This window comes from Chelonia mydas, chromosome 21, assembly GCF_015237465.2.
Source record: "Chelonia mydas isolate rCheMyd1 chromosome 21, rCheMyd1.pri.v2, whole genome shotgun sequence".
Lineage (NCBI taxonomy): Eukaryota > Metazoa > Chordata > Testudines > Cheloniidae > Chelonia > Chelonia mydas.
Genome location: NC_051261.2, coordinates 16611449 through 16627748, shown reverse-complemented (window position 1 = coordinate 16627748; position 16300 = coordinate 16611449). Strand labels below are relative to the sequence as shown.

The window sequence follows — 16300 nt, the reverse complement described above, 5'->3', positions numbered from 1 at the left end:
ACCCACCGCGCCCCTCCCCCAGCGCCCACCGACCCTCCCCTTCCCCAGCACCTGCTGCACCACGCCCCCCGGCACCTATCACGCCCCTCCCCCGGTGCCCACCAACCCTCCCCTCCCCCAGACCTGCTGCACCACGCCCCCCGGCACCCACCGCGCCCCTCCCCCAGCGCCCACCGACCCTCCCCTCCCCCAACACCTGCTGCACCACGCCCCCCGGCACCCACCGCACCCCTCCCCCAGCGCCCACCGACCCTCCCCTTCCCCAGCACCTGCTGCACCACACCCCCCGGCATCCACCGCGCCCCTCCCCCGGCGCCCGCTGCCCCTCCCCTCCCCCAGCACCTGCTGCACCACGCCCTCCGGCACCCACCGCGCCCCGCCCCTCCCCTGACACCCACCACACCCCTCCCCCAGCACCCACCACACCACTACAGCTACATTTAGGGGAGCAGGACGGGGCAAGCTGTCTGGCTAGCTCTAGGGATCGCCCCTTCCATGGGCACCACCCCCCTGCTTGGTCCCCACCCCAGTACCACAGCCACACACAGCCCTTGTGATTACCCTGAGGGGGCCCAGCCACTTCTGTAGCAGAGCCCTGAGCGACGCAGCCCCACGGCCCCAGCGATGGCCCCACGCCTGTCTCCTGCACCAGAACCCAGAGCCTTGCTCTCTGCGGGGCTCCCAGGGGCCCTTCCAGGGGAGACCCTGGAAGCTAGAGGAGGAGGTGGGGCAGCCTCCACCCGCCCCGGCTCTGCTGGCCCCTGGGCTGAGGGCGGCTCGGCCGTGGAAAGGTCATAGCCTCCTGCGCTAGCCCCGGGTGGTTGGCTTTGAGCGTGCAGAGGGGGGTGTCCCTGGCAGGCTGCCACAGCCTCCCTCATCGCCCAGCCAGGGGATTTGCACTTTGGTTGGGCCTTAGCCAATTGCAGAGACCAATGAGCAGCTCCCGCCCCACCCCCCATCTCAAGGTGGACTGGAGGCCAGAGGGCCTGGCACAAAGTGGCCACCAGCGCGGAATATCCACTAGCCCCACTACAAGTCTGAGATCAGAGCCACTGGGCAGTTTGCCCCAGACCAGGGCACCTCCGCCGTGGCTCGGAGTCTTTGTGGCGAGGCTGGACGCCTGCATCCAAGAGACGCTGCTCCGGCCAGGACCCCGGCGTGGGCCGAATGGGTCCTTCCCCCCTTCTCTGGCTGACACCCCGGCCCCTTGAACGTCCAGGACAAAACCCCACCGACCTGAATGTGCCCCTGGGTTTGGCCTAGGCCCCCCCGCCCGGCCGGAGTCTTACCTGAGACAGACACCCGCATGACGGCCTCCAGGGGCCTGTTGTTGTCCAGCGCCCGGCTCAGACGCAGCTCCCCGGAACTGCGGTTCAGCAGCACCAGGTGCAGCTCGTTGCCCTGCTCAAAGCTGTAGGCGAGCGTGTCCGAGACGTCGGGGTCGTGGGCCGGGATGCGGCCGATCACCCCGCTGGGGAAGCTGCTGGACTTGTTGGTGATGTAGTTGTTGAAGAGGATCTCAAAGTTTCTCAGCATAGGGGGGTTGTCATTCTGGTCCAACAGGCGGACGTGCACCGTGGCCCGGCTCACCAGCGGGGCCGAGGTGGCCTGGACCACGATGACATACTCTGCCTTGGCCTCGTAATCCAGATCCATCAGCGCCGTCAGCTCCCCGGAGAAGATGTCGAGCTGGAAGACCTCGGGAATGTTGCCCTCCACGATCTGGTACATGACCTGGGCATTGGTGCCCTCGTCCGGGTCGCTGGCCGTGATCCGCGCCACCGCCAGGCCGATGGGGCTGTTCTCTGCCACAAAGACATCAAACTCGTCCCGCTCAAAGACTGGGGGGTTGTCGTTCACATCCAGGATGGCCACCTGGATGTCGACAGGGGTCCTTGTGGCCGGGATGCCCTTGTCCACGGCGTAGGCTCGTAGCTCGTAGAGAGGGACGTTCTCTCGGTCCAACCGGCGCAACGTCCGCACGATGCCGGAGGTAGATTCAATTATGAAGTCCCCATCCCCATCATCCCCACCTTGGAAGGTGTAGAACACCCTCCCATTGAGCCCCGAGTCCCGGTCAGTGGCGGAGACCTGCAGGACGCTGGTGAAGGCCGGGACGTCCTCGTAGACAGAGCCCTGGTAGGCATCCCGCAGAAATTGGGGCGTGTTGTCATTGACATCGTTGACCAGGATTTCCAAGTAGGTGGTGTCTGATTTCTGCGGAATGCCATTGTCCCGGGCCGTGATGGCCAGTGTGTAGGACACTTGGTCCTCATAGTCCAGCTCCATCTGGGTAGTGACCGCGCCTGTGTCCACGTCGATCTGGAACTGGGGAATACTGTCCTCCATAAAGTAGGTGATACGGGCGTTCTCCCCCGTGTCCTCGTCCGTGGCACTGATGAGCACCACCGTGGTGCCAACCGGCCGGTCCTCATTGATGTTGACAGTGTAGTGGGAGCTCTGGAAGACTGGCCGGTGGGTGTTGGCATCAGTCACATTGACGAACACCTGGGCCGTGTCGAGCCGGGTGCCGTCGGAGGCCGTGACAGTCAGCAGGTATTGCCGTTCCAACTTGTAATCCAGCGGCAGCGCCAGGGTGATGAGGCCGCCCCCACTCTGGCTGGTGATGGAGAAGCGGTTGCGGGTGTTGCCGTTGGCTATCTGGTAGGTGATGACACTGTTGGCGTCCCGGTCAATGGCCGAGACGGTCAGGACACTGGTGCCCATGGCAGCATCCTCGTTCAGCCGCACAGAGTACTCCTTCAGGGTGAACTCGGGGTTGTTGTCATTCACGTCCAGCACAGTGATGCTGACACTGGCCGAGGAAGCCATGGGGGGGCTGCCGTGGTCCCGGGCCTCCACCCCAAAGCTGTAGAAATCCACCGTCTCCCGGTCCAGCTCCGAGGCCACCACGATCCAGCCCGTGCTGTTGCTGATGGCGAAGGGGAACCTGGTGCCGGCCTCCAGCAGGGCATACTGCAGCCGAGCATTATCCCCGGAGTCCGCATCGATGGCCTGGATGTGTAGGACCGAGTAGCCGAGGGGCACGTTCTCCAGCACCGTGGACTGGAAGGGGGTGCTGACGAAGATGGGAGCATTGTCGTTGACGTCCAAGACCTGGATGGTCACCAGCCCGCTGATGTTGGACAGAGGGGGCCGCCCCCCGTCCTGGGCCCGGATGCGGAGCGTGTACTCCTTGCTCAGCTCGTAGTCCAGCTGGCTGACCACGTCAATGCTGCCCGTCTGGGCGTCCATGTGGAACTGGCCCCGGGCGTTCCCGCTCATGATGCTGTAGTGCACCAGGGCACTGCTGCCTTTGTCCCGATCCGTGGCCGTCACCCGCAGCACGTGGGAGTTGGTGGCCACGTCCTCAGGCACCTGGGCCACGTAGCGCTTCTCACTGAACTGCGGCACATTGTCATTGTCGTCCTCCACGGCAATGTGGACGGTGGCCGTGGTGCTGCGGGGCCCCGGGTCCCTGCCCTGGTCGCTGGCCTCCACCAGGAGCTGGTAGGACTCCACAGACTCCCTGTCCACCAGCCCCTTGGTGCGGATGACCCCGGAGCGGGGGTCGATCTCAAAGGCTGCGTTGGCCCCGTCGCCATCGAGGAGTCGGTAGAGGATGTTGGCGTTGGCACTGGCGTCCCCGTCGGTGGCCCTGACTGTCAGCACCTCGTACCCGATCTCCAGGTTCTCCCGCACGCTCTCCTTGTACTCCTGCTGCTCGAAGGCGGGGCTGTGGTCATTGGTGTCGCTCACCAGGATGGTGAGCGTGGCCAGGGCCGTGCGCCGGGGGGTGCCATGGTCCACGGCCGTCACCCGGAAGACGTGGGTGCTCTTGGTCTCACGGTCCAGCTCCTCGGCCGTGCTCACGGCCCCGCTCAGGGGGTCGATGGTGAAGAAGCTGTTGGAGCGGCTGTCGAAGAGTGCAGCCATGGAGTAGTGCAGCCGGCCCGCCTCGCCCTCGTCGGGGTCCGTGGCCTGCAGCGAGATCACCGGGGTGCCGGCTGGCCTGTTCTCTGGCACCGACACCTGGTAGGTGGGCGGCTGGAACTGGGGACTGGTGTTGACATTCCGCTTCCTCCGGCTGCTCCCCCGGCCCGGGGCCCCATCCGCGCCCTGGAGCAGCTTCTCCAGCTCCACCTGCTGCCCAGGGGAGCTCAGACCCAGACTCCAGTTGACCAAGACCCTAGCGCCCCTCCCCTGCCTGAGCCCCCCCGCCCCTTCCCCCTTCGCGCACCGCTCGCACAGCAGCCCCAAGCGCACCGGGTGCCCCGACCGGAGACACATGGCCCGGACGGGGAGGATCAGCTCCCCCGAGGCCTGGGGGGAGAGGCTCCCCCCGGCGCCCCGCACCCTGCACCGCGGCTGGCAGCCTCCCCAAGCGGCCGCGGGCGGCAGGGGGATGCGGGAGCCGGGCTCCAAGCACAGCGCCCAGCTCCACCTCCTGTCCCCAGGAGCCTGGGGCAGCAGCAGCCGGCTCAGCAGCTCCCTCTCCCCGGCAGCCCCGCAGCCCTGCCCGGCCATGTGCGCCCAGAGGCCGGCTGCACCTGCCGGGCAGAGCCAGAGGGCGCAGCGCGGCGGCGGCCGGGACCGGCCCAGCAGCATCAGCCGCGTCCCGGCCGCGGGCCCCAGCGCGCACGGTCCGCGGTGCCCGGGCGCTGCGCCCTCCAGCCGCGGCACCCCGAGCGCCAGGAGCAGCAGGAGAGCGCGGCTGGGCTGGCAGCAGCAACCGCCCATCGCCCGCTCGCTGGGGCTCAGCGGCGGCTCCTACGGCGGCGCTGCCGGGCCCCGGGCCTCATGCCCGGCCGGCTCCCTGCGCTCCCCGGCTCCCTGCGCCCCCCGATCCCCGTGCTCCCCCCGGCTCCCCGCGCCCCCCCCGATCCCTGTGCTCCCCCCGGCTCCCTGAGCCCCCCGGCTCCCTGCGCCCCCCCCGATCCCCGTGCGCCCCCCGGCTCCCTGCGCCCCCCGATCCCCGTGCGCTCCCCGGCTCCCCGCCCCCCCGGCTCCCTGCGCCCCCCCGATCCCCGTGCGCCCCCCGGATCTCGCTCCCCGGCTCCCTGCGCCCCCCGATCCCCGTGCGCCCCCTGGCTCCCCGCCCCCCGGCTCCCTGCGCCCCCCCGGCTCCCTGCGCCCCCCCGATCCCCGTGCGCCCCCCGGATCTCGCCCCCCGGATCCCTGCGCCCCCCCGATCCCCGTGCGCTCCCCGGATCTCGCCCCCCGGATCCCTGCGCCCCCGGCTCTAGGAGACCGAGCCGCCCCCGGCCGAGCGCCCCGGCCCAGCTCCGCTCTCCCTGCCCGGCAGCCCCGGTTCTGCGGCGCGGCGGCGGGGGCTTGCGGGAGGCTCATTACCATAGACCTGCTCGGCGCAGCGCGGCAGCCCTTAAAGGAGCCACGGCAGCCTCGCCACCAGCCGGGGGACCCACCCGGGCCCCTGTGGGCAGCCAGAGACACCGTGCTCTGGGCGCGGGGCAGGGGCTGGGGCGGCTCCGAGGCAGCCAGCCTGTCCCCATCAGGCCCATTAGAGTCATCTACCAGGTGAGGGGCAGTGAAGTCTAGTGGTCAGAGAAGGGGCCCAGGGAGCCCCAGGACTCCTGGGTTCCTCTCCTAGCGCCCCCGCTCAGTCATGTCCCCATTGCAGAAGAGGGATAAGAAAGTGTGGGATCCTGGGCTGAGACGGGCCGCCATCCACAGAGACCAGCTGGGCAGAGCGCCCTGGTCCGTACACACCGGCCCTGGTCCATACCAATGTTCCCTCTAATTTTTGACAGGCCGTGTGTGCAGAAAATTTCTTTGGTGCAAATTGTTGTGAGCACAGTGTTTCACCACGTGTGTGAGGTTTAGGATCTGTGTGCACGCGCACACATGCACAGCTGAGAGGGAATGGCGGTCCATACGCACCAGCTCTCTCTGTCTCCTCACACTTTGCATCCACACCAGCCAGGCTCTGTTATGGCCAAGGACTGCTCTGCTCCTGCTAGCTTGACTGAGGGAGGGGGGCTCCAGAGAAGTGAGGTTAGTGTGAACAGACATGGAGTTTGGATTCAGGGAATGCTGACATGCCCACACCCTGTGCACACACGTATACACACCCATTAACTCTGCACATGCTGTGTGCAAACTTTGCACTCAACATAGACACCCACACATACACACAGTCACTCCTCTTCCAGAATTAATGCAGCAAAGCAGAAAGGAAATAGTTAATCAATAAACTCCAAACTAGCCCCCAGTCCAGTGGCCCATCCTTGGTGGGCAGGTGAGTGGAGGTCACAGTGAATCGCAGAATGTCAGGGTTGGAAGGGACAGGACCTCAGGAGGTCATCTAGTCCAACCCCCTGCTCAAAGTAGGACCAATCCCCAATTTTTGCCCCAGACGGCTAAATGGCCCCCTCAAGGATTGAGCTCACAACCCTGGGTTTAGCAGGCCAATGCTCAAACCACTGAGCTATCCCTCCCCCCATGACACCATGGGAGACTAAATCCATGTATCAGAGTAGCAGCCATGTTAGTCTGTATTCACAAAAAGAAAAGGAGGACTAGTGGCACCTTAGAGACTAGCCAATTTATTTGAGCATAAGCTTTCGTGAGCTACAGCTCACTTCATCGGGTGCATTCAGTGGAAAATACAGTGGGGAGATTTATATACACAGAGAACATGAAACAATGGGTGTTATCATACACACTGTAAGGAGAGTGATCACGTAAGATGAGATAATACCAGCAGGAGAGCGGGGGGAGGGGGGGACGACGACGACGACAAAACCTTTTGTGGTGATAATCAAGGTTGGCCATTGACTTCCTGAGGAAACTACAATCCATTGGTGATCTTCCTGAAAACACCATCCTGGCCACTATGGATGTAGAAGCCCTCCACACCAACATCCCACACAAAGATGGACTACAAGCCGTCAGGAACAGTATCCCCGATAATGTCACGGCAAACCTGGTGGCTGAACTTTGTGACTTTGTCCTCACCCATAACTATTTCACCTTTGGGGACAATGTATACCTTCAAATCAGCGGCACTGCTATGGGTACCCACATGGCCCCACAGTATGCCAACATTTTTATGGCTGATTTAGAACAACGCTTCCTCAGCTCTCGTCCCCTAAGGCCCCTACTCTACTTGCGCTATATTGATGACATCTTCATCATCTGGACCCATGGAAAAGAAGCCCTTGAGGAATTCCACCATGATTTCAACAATTTCCATCCCACCATCAGCCTGGTCCAGTCCACACAAGAGATCCACTTCCTGGACACTACGGTGCTAATAAGCGATGGTCACATAAACACCACCCTACACCGGAAACCTACTGACCACTATTCCTACCTATATGCCTCCAGCTTTCACCCTGACCACACCACACAATCCATCGTCTACAGCCAAGCTCTACGATACAACCACGTTTGCTCCAACCCCTCAGACAGAGACAAACACCTACAAGGTCTCTATCAAGCGTTCTTACAACTACAATACCCACCTGCTGAAGTGAAGAAACAGATTGATAGAGCCAGAAGAGTTCCCAGAAGTCACCTACTACAGGACAGGCCCAACAAAGAAAATAACAGAACGCCACTAGCCGTCACCTTCAGCCCCCAACTAAAACCCCTCCAACGCATCATCAAGGATCTAGAACCTATCCTGAAGGTCGACCCATCACTCTCACAGATCTTGGGAGACAGGCCAGGCCTTGCCTACAGACAGCCCCCCAACCTGAAGCAAATACTCACCAGCAACCACACACCAGAACCACTCACCCAGGAACCTATCCTTGCAACAAAGCCCGTTGCCAACTGTGCACACATATCTATTCAGGGGACACCATCACAGGGCCTAATAACATCAGCCACACTATCAGAGGCTCGTTCACCTGCACATCCACCAATGTGATATATGCCATCATGTGCCACAATGCCCCTCTACCATGTACATTGGCCAAACTGGACAGTCTCTACGTAAAATAATAAATGGACACAAATCAGACGTCAAGAATTAAAACATTCATAAACCAGTTGGAGAACACTTCAATCTCTTTGGTCACTCAATTACAGACCTAAAAGTGGCAATTCTTCAACAAAAAAACTTCACAAACAGACTCCAACGAGAGACTGCTGAATGGGAATTAATTTGCAAACTGGATACAGTTAACTGAGGCTTGAATAGAGACTGGGAGTGGATGGGTCATTACACAAAGTAAAACTATTTCCCCACGTTTATTCCCACCCCTCCACCCCCTACTGTTCCTCAGACGTTCTTGTCAACTGCTGGAAATGGCCCACCTTGATTATCACTACAAAGGGTTTTCTCCCCTCCCCCCCCCCCCCCCCCCCCCCCCCCCCCGCTGGTAATAGTTCACCTTAAGTGATCACTCTCCTTAAGTGTGTACGGTAACACCCATTGTTTCATGTTCTCTGTGTATATAAATCTCCCCCCTGTATTTTCCACTGAATGCATCCGATGAAGAGAGCTGTAGCTCACGAAAGCTTATGCTCAGATAAATTGGTTAGTCTCTAAGGTGCCACAAGTCCTCCTTTAAATCCGTGTAGCCAACTGCCCCCGTGTGTGTTGGGGGTGTGAGGAACCAGGCCTGAGCCCAGGAGCTGCTGACTTCAGTTTCCAGGAGAGGTTTGTTTGTGCAATGGCCTAAGTCAGCCTTTCTTGGCTGCCCCAGGCATCACTCACCAGGGACAAGGAAACCGGCCCAGCTCTGGGGTTCTGTAGCCACCAGATCATCATGTAAACAGGACACTCCAGCGTCCTGCATACCTGCTTCTGCTGCGTCCCAGGCTCCGGGGGCCAGAGCCTCAGCTGGTGTAAACCAGTGTAGTAACTTCCCTTTACACCAACTTAGCACTGGGCCCATTCAGTGTAAACGGACCATGGAGGAGTTGATCTTACGAGCTGGGGATTTTCAGAAATATGTTTTCAAAGTTGTTGTGGCATCAAATTAAAAAGGGGCGTTGCCAAGCTGTGGATCTGAGCCATTTCCCAGCCGGGCGGTGTGCTCAGGGTGCAGCCAAACACCTCCAGGAGTAACCAGCGCCCTTCAGGCAAAGGCGGACTGCGGCCGCAAACAAAGCATTCTCAGGGAGCGGGCTCTCCCTTCCTGCGCCAGCTTGCACCGAGTTCCAAACAGTGCCTCCTGATTTACACCACGGTGGGTGAGAGGGGATTGGGCCAGGTGGGTTATTTAGTCGGGGATGGGTCCTGCTTTGAGCAGGGGGTGGGACTCGATGGCCTCCTGAGGTCCCTTCCCACCCTGGTAGTCCATGATTCTAAGAGTGAGCCCAGCGGGTTACTCCTGATTTACACCAGGGCGAGTGTGAGGGGAATTGGGCCCAGTGGGTCACTCCCGATTGACACCGGGGCGAATGGGATTAAAGTCGGGTCTAAGCATGCCAAGAACTGGCCCGTTGCCCTGCCTGGGAGCTGACTGGGGCCCCGGACTGGCTGCACGGGGGGGGCAGCGAGCGCCCAGGCTGCAGGGGCGAGAGGGGCAGGTTCAGACACCGCCTAGGCGTTAGCATCGCCTCTGGTGGGGAGACACTGGATCTGGACTCTGATGACGGCGGGGTCTGTTTGCGGGGAGAAGCGCTGAATCCTGGCGAGTGGCTTTAGCTGCAGCCGTCACCGACACGGGCTCGGGCTCCTCCTGCCGCAGGGGCAGAAACTAACCGCGGGCTCCCCGGCGGCGGCTTCTTCGGAAGCGCCTGATCCTGGCCCCGCGGGAGAGCCCGGCTGTGTCTCCCGCACTGGGTTTGTTTGTGGCCTTGCTGCGGGCTCCAGGCCGAGCTCCGTGACCGTCCCCTGCCGCGCTGGGGCCCAGCACCCGCCGCCTGCCCGGCCCCGGCCCCGGCCCCGGCCCAGGGGCGCCCCGGCCGGCCGCACGCGGGGCCCCGCAGCGTCCCCCGCGCCGGTGTCTGCCCTGCGGGGACACGAGCCCGGCCGCACCTGCGCTGCTCGGAGCCGGCGGGGCTGCGCCCTCTTAAAAGGGCGATGCCCCGCTCAGCGGCCCGGGCAATCGTCCCCCGCGCCGCGCGGCCCTTCCCGAGGCAGGGGCTGCCGCCTTTGCCGGGCAGGCCCGAGACTGGCGTTGTCAAGAAGCCGCCAAAGAAAGCGGTGGCTGGGGCCCAAGCGGCCAGGCGAGGCCGGGGCCAGGGTGTGTTAATTCAGCCGCCTGCCGGGCCGGGGGCTCGAACCGGCTGCGGGGTGAAGCTGCCCCGCTCCTCGCAGCTGCTGAGCAGGGCGGGCTGGTGCCCGGCTGGCCCAGGGCCCGTGGCAGGGGCCTTTCCCGGCGCTCCAGCTCAGCGAGCAGACACAGGCGGAGCCTGAGAGCCCCAAACCAAGAGCCACAGACGCCCCTGAAGTCCGGCTCCCGCCCGCAGGCAGCCAGAGGCCGGCGCGCCCCCATCTCCGCCGGAGCCAGCCCGCCAGCTTGGGCTGAAAGCGGCTGGGGCGGCTACTGACGAGCCCCTGCGGAGCTGAGGACAACAGCGCTGGATAGGTGCAGCTTGCCACGAGGGCCGGAGCCCGCAGCCACCGCCGGGGAAAACCCACTGATTTTGCACAAGTGGGGTCAACCCCTGACTACAGTGTGTTGTGCCAAATCTCCATTAGCAGTTAACAGGACAGGGTCTCTGACACACAGCCAGGCTGTTCTGTACCAAGCAGTAGGTGGCATGGCAGTGGTGACTCATACACCAGCCAGGCCATTGAATTGGGGTCAACTGGGAAAATATGACACCCCACCCCCACCCCCTTCCTTGCTCATTTTCCAGCAAATCAGCTGCCTGACCCCAGCTCTGTGTTGTGATGTGACGAAGTGGGACTGTTCTTAATGTGTCCTCTGAATAGTGTGAGGGTGCCTCAGTTTCCCCTAGGCAGTTCTTAAGTATCTAGGTGGTGGGATAAGAGTGCGTGATTCTTGCAGAGCCCTAGAGGACAGGTGTGTGCAGGGGTCTGGACACAGAGAATGGCCGACACCCTGTTTCCTGGCAACTGATGGCCTGGGCCCTTCCCCCCTGCAAGGTGAGAGCTAAAGGATTGGAGAACAAAGGGATCAGGTGACCTCCTGGCCCGGGAAAGGGACAAAGCCCAGAGGAGGAGGGGGTGGAGGGAGTTTCGGTTTGGGGCTGGCTGGGACATGAAGTGAAGGGCAGACATGGTTGTCTGACTCACTGCCCCTCAAAATGGACCCAGCTCAGGGGTCCTGTTCTCTGCACCTACAAGCTCTGTGTTAGACCATGTTCCTGTCGTCTAATAAACCTTCTGTTTTACTGGCTGGCTGAGAGTCACGTCTGACTGCAAAGTTGGGGTGCAGGACCCTCTGGCTTCCCCAGGACCCTGCCTGGGTGGACTCACTGTGGGAAGCGCACGGAGGGGCAGAGGATGCTGAATGCTCTGAGGTCAGACCCAGGAAGGTGGAAGCTGTGTGAGCTGTGTGTCCTGAAGACAGGCTGCTCACAGAGAGGAGACTTCCCCAGAGTCCTGACTAGCTTCATAGGGAGCAGTTCCAGAGCATCGCCCAGGGACTCCGTGACAACTGGTGGCAGCGGTGGGATGTACTGCACCCTGTGGATGGCGCTTCCTGCAGTAAGTGACTGGAGAGCAGTAAAACGAAGGGGGATTGACGAGGACCAGGCGTGCTGAAGGCTCAGAGAGGAGTGGTTTTGGGGGGGCGGTTAACCCCTGGGAATGTGTGACCAGCAAGAAGGTCTGTGCAGTAATGGGGTCCCCCTGGGGACTGCGGTGAGCAGTCTCAGGGGCAGTCTCAGGGGCGGAGGAGCCTGCAGCTTGGCCCTGGGAGAGAGAAGGACTTTTGCAGTAACAGGGTTCCCCTGGGGATTGCAGCGAGCGGTCCAAGGGGCGGAGGAGTCTGCAGCTTGACCCTGGCAAAGAGGTGGTGACCTCGAGAAGGGCTGGCACAATAGGGGTTCTCCCTGGAAACCGTGGGGAGCTGAGAGCACACAGGCCTGTGAGTCCACAACAACTTGGGAAGAGCGGAGTGATGGCCTGTCACCGTCTCCTTAAGAAGGACATTGTAACCCTGTGCAGAAAGAGAGGGTTGAGCATTGGAAAGTTCACCAAAGCACAGTTAATCGTGCAGCTGGAGGAGGATGACCACTCTAAAGAGCAGATTCCTGACCCAAATGGGGCTATAGCAGGATCTGGGAGCAGCTGGAATGGGAGCCTGGCATCCCCAAGACTCCTGTCCCCGACCAGACGAGGGTCTTCACGATCGGGTTCTCCATCGGGGGATCGGAGATGGACGGGATTGGAGCTGAGTCCGAGAGAGCAAGAGGACTGTGAGAGACAGCGAGAGCCCGAGAAAGAGCTGCAGAAGCAGCAGCAGCATGAACTGGCGGTGGGGGAGCAGAGAGGCCTAGGGGACCTCCCAAGGGTGAGTGGGGATAGACCCCGGGGTGCCAGTTCCGCAGGGAACCTCGAGACTAAATTGCTGCCCCTGGTTAAGGGAGGGGGGATGTGGATGCCCACCTCATTGCCTTTGAGCAGGCTTGCGATTTGAACCAGGGGGACCCTGCGGAAAAGCCCCAGTGTCTAGCTCCCTTGCTGGGTCCCGAGGCCATACACTCCGTCAGCCGGATGGGTGGGGAGGTGGACAGGCTCCCACTCCTGACCCCAAACTTTAGTCAGGCCCTGGGTGGTGCAGCCTCAGATGCTGAGGGGCTGTGTGAGCTGGGTGAGGGTCCCAGGGATGAAGCCCCTCGCCCTGCCTATGGCCCAGATCCCTGTGCAGACCCAGGAGAGGTGGGGCTAGCTGGTCGTTGGGGTTCTCCAGGATATCGGCTCTGAGACCCTGTTGGGGAGTGACTGTGTCTTTTTGGGACAGGATCCAGGCCCTGCTCCTGTAATGACCAAGGATTTGAATTTGAATCTAGGGAACCAATCAGCGGACAGGGAAATGGTCAGTGAAAATGCAGATGACCTGGCTGGCAGCGGGGAGGAGCTGCTAGGCTCAGGGTAGCTGCCTGCCTGTAACCAGACCCCTGGGGCTGGGTGGGACAGAGAGATGCTCCCCACTCCCTTGCACACTGGAGAGGGGGCTCAGGCTGGCTCTGATGCAGTGAGGAAAGCAGCGAGCTCGCTGCCTGCCCCCACTGGGACAGCAAGGGCAGCGCTGAGCACAGTGGGAGCTGAGACCCCAGCTGAGTGGGGGGAGACACAGGCAGGGCAGGGGATCTGTTGGGAGTGGCAAGGTGCTTGGTAAGGGAAGTTTGGATGAGCCTAGGCAGCCTTGTGAGCTGATGGCTGTGTCTAGTCAGCAGGGTGGGAAGGCGAGGAGGGTGGAAGATGAGTGTCCCTGGACCTTACCTGTTAGCTGGGTGGAGAAGTGTGACAGTGAAGGAAACGTGTCTGTGTCTGTCAGGGGTATTGACTTGCCTATGGAGGGAGCTACCCCGGTCTCCAAGCAGTTGTCTGTAAACAGACCTGTGTGCTGGGACAAGGGGAAAGAGATCCCAAGCTGTGTGTCTGGGAAAGGAGAAAGTGTGTCCGGCTCTTCTTTGTGGAGCAGACAGAAGGGGCCTTTCAGCCTGTGATGGTTGAGGGTAGTGCGGGGACGCCGTGACATAGTGCAGTTGTCTCAGAGTTGGTTCTGGATTCAGCTAAAGCCCAGGAAGGGAATGGTCCCAAGTTTGTGTCCGCTCGGGAGAATGGCCCTGTAACTAGGTCGCATCCAGTTAGTGTCTATGTAAAATCCCAGAGCCCAGACAATTCAGGTGATTGTATTTTGCCTGTTGCTAGTGTGTGGCTGGGAAAGGGTGCAGCAACTCTGTCTAATCAGGGTGAGATCCTAGCCAGGGCACAAGGAGAGCATGAAGGTGATGTGATTGTGTTACCTACTGAGGGTGTGGAAACCTGTTGCAAGAAGGAAAAGATTCCTGAACTTGTGTGTGGCAAAGGGAAGGAGAATGCTTCTGACCTTTTATCTAGGAAGTCTGTAAGTTTGCCTGAAAGGGGATTGTGTAGGAATCCGCCGGATGGGCCAGAGGTAATTCTGGATGTAAGGGAGACCCAGAAAGAGTCTGTTGTTGCTCAGGGAAGTGTTCCTCTAGAGCAAGCCCTAGGTAAAGAGGGTAAGAGCAGAATTTCTGTGAAGGGTGAATTGTTGCACAGAAAACCCCTAGGGAAAGGAATCCTCATGGAATCTCTGCAAGCAGTTTACTGCAACTGAAGGGTGTGAAAGTGATTTAATCAAGAAAGTTTCAGTTCCTAACAGCCAGAAATTTTCTGTTGTGAATGGATCCACTGACTTCCCTGTTGAAAGATCCAGTGTGGATAGCTTTGAGAAGGTCTCAGATGGAGTGAAAGCTGTTAAGAAAGTTAAACAGTTCTATAACCAAGTGGCTGTGTTTGGCCAGCTTGTTGGGGAGACAAGGTTGTTGAGAAAGGGATGTCTCCATGCTAGTTCTGTAAGTGAACAGTATGTGGCCCAGGTCAAGATAGGGGCTCTTAACCAAGAAAGCCCGAATTGCAGCCCTCCAGACTGGAGCGCTGGGAGAAGACCCGATCCCAGTTTGACCCCTGGGGGTTTTGGGATGGCAAAAGGGCACAGGCCACATAAACCTTCCCACATGCGGCATGCAAGTGCTATCGACCACCCCCGACCTAAGGGAGGGTGTGAAACTAGAAGGGCGTAAAACTGGAAGGGCCTGGTGTAACTCCCACCAAGGAATGGGAGAGATGCTGAGGCATCCATGGGAACGCTGGTGGGTTTGGACTTCCCCAGGTCACCGGCTAAAGTGACCCCGCTAAGTTCGGTCTCGAAGGGGGGAGAGATGTGACAAAGCGGGACTGTTCTTAATGTTTCCTCTGAATATTGTGGGGGTGCCTCAGTTTCCCCATGGCAGTTCTTAAGTATCTAGGTGGTAGGATAAGGGTGTATCCCATACCCATAGGGGGCCACGCTGCCTGGAAGGAGAGGAGGTAAACCCTGTGGCTGGGAGCATTCAAGGGCCTCTGTGAGCCTCCAGAGTGGGCTAGGCCTGGGGTGGGAGTGGGGGGTCACCCTCCTCCCTCCCTGGAGGCTGTCAGAGACATCGGCCTTCTGCAGCTTGTTCACTTAATTAGCAGCCTGGCTTTGGCCAGTGTCACTCAGGCTCTCTGCTGCAATGAGACACCCACGGCTGGCCTGTGCCAGCTGCCTGGGGCTTGCAGGGTTCGGGCTAAGGGGCTGAATAACTGTGGGTCGCTGTTATTTGTCTGGAGCACACACGGCTCCACCTCTGTAGGGACGCTGGCAAATGCCGCACTCAGAGCTGAGCCAGGGCTCAGCGTACCTAACGGGTGAACACCCAGAACAGGCATGGTGTGGGCAGCCGGGCTCAGGGCTAATCCAAGGGATCAAGAGCTCCCCTGGCAAGTGCCAGGCGCGGAGGTGGTCAGTGAAAGGACACCGGCTGCACCTGCTCTGTGGCCCGTGCTAATACTTTGCCTCTCTCTGGAGCATGTCCCCTGCGGGATCTCAAAGGCCTGTGGGGACATGGCTGAGTTTAGCCCCATGAGCACCGTTAGCCCCGGGGAATGGGAGGCGAGGTGCTTTATGGAAGGTCCCGGGGGGAGGCTGCGGCAGGCCGTAGCCCCAAGCACTCCTGGCCTGGCCAGATAACAGCGTGCCCAGCATCTATGCTGGGAAACGTGGCCAGGAGCGTGGTCGGCAGTGATCTCGACACCCACTAGAGCTTGTCCTAGGCACTTCCATCGCCCCTCGCTGCACTGGGCCCTGGGCATCCCTGGACAGCTCCGATTCGCCTCTCACCTTCACTGCAGCAGCTCCCCGGGGAGGCAGCAGAGTGGTGGGTGCTCGGCACCTTCAAGACTCAGGCCCAACCCCAGATCAGAGGCCATGTTTGGACACTGTCTGTTGGTGGCACTGCCTGAGCGCCCCGGGGCAGGGGCTGTGGGGACCGTGCATGCCCGGCTGGCGCACACAGCCTCAGAAAGCTGGGCTGGATTTCATGCTTCGTTTCTCTTCTTATTCCTCCCAGAGCATCTGTTGTTTGAAGCCCCCGCCCCCGATTTCTGGTATTTGTGGATCTGTGATTAACGGGACGCGCTGGCTTAGCCCCAGTCCTGCTGGATTCTGGCGTTGCCGGATTACCGCATCCACTGGCCAGCCCAGGATCACCTCGCTGGCAAAGCTGGCTGGATTCGCCATCTCCTCAGCACTAGCCTCTCTTCCCGAGCGCCCGCTGGCTGGGGCTCAGCCTGGCTCAGCAGAGCCGGGGCAGGAAGGCTCCAGCTGCAGCCACCTTACTCCCTAGTCACTGGGGC

At 60.8% G+C, this 16300-nt stretch overlaps 1 protein-coding gene across 4 annotated transcripts in view; it reads right to left on the bottom strand.

Moving 5' to 3' along the window:
* The window catches only part of CELSR2 (cadherin EGF LAG seven-pass G-type receptor 2), a 71352-nt gene extending 66518 nt beyond the window's left edge, over positions 1 to 4834 (bottom strand). For all 4 annotated transcript variants that reach the window (XM_037884986.2, XM_037884989.2, XM_037884988.2 and 1 more), the window contains exon 1: positions 1290 to 4834. In XM_037884986.2, coding sequence (XP_037740914.1) covers positions 1290 to 4740 — 3451 coding nt within the window. In that variant the 5' untranslated portion in view covers positions 4741 to 4834. The remainder of the gene's footprint in view (positions 1 to 1289) is intronic.
* Between the last annotated feature and the right edge of the window lie 11466 nt (positions 4835 to 16300).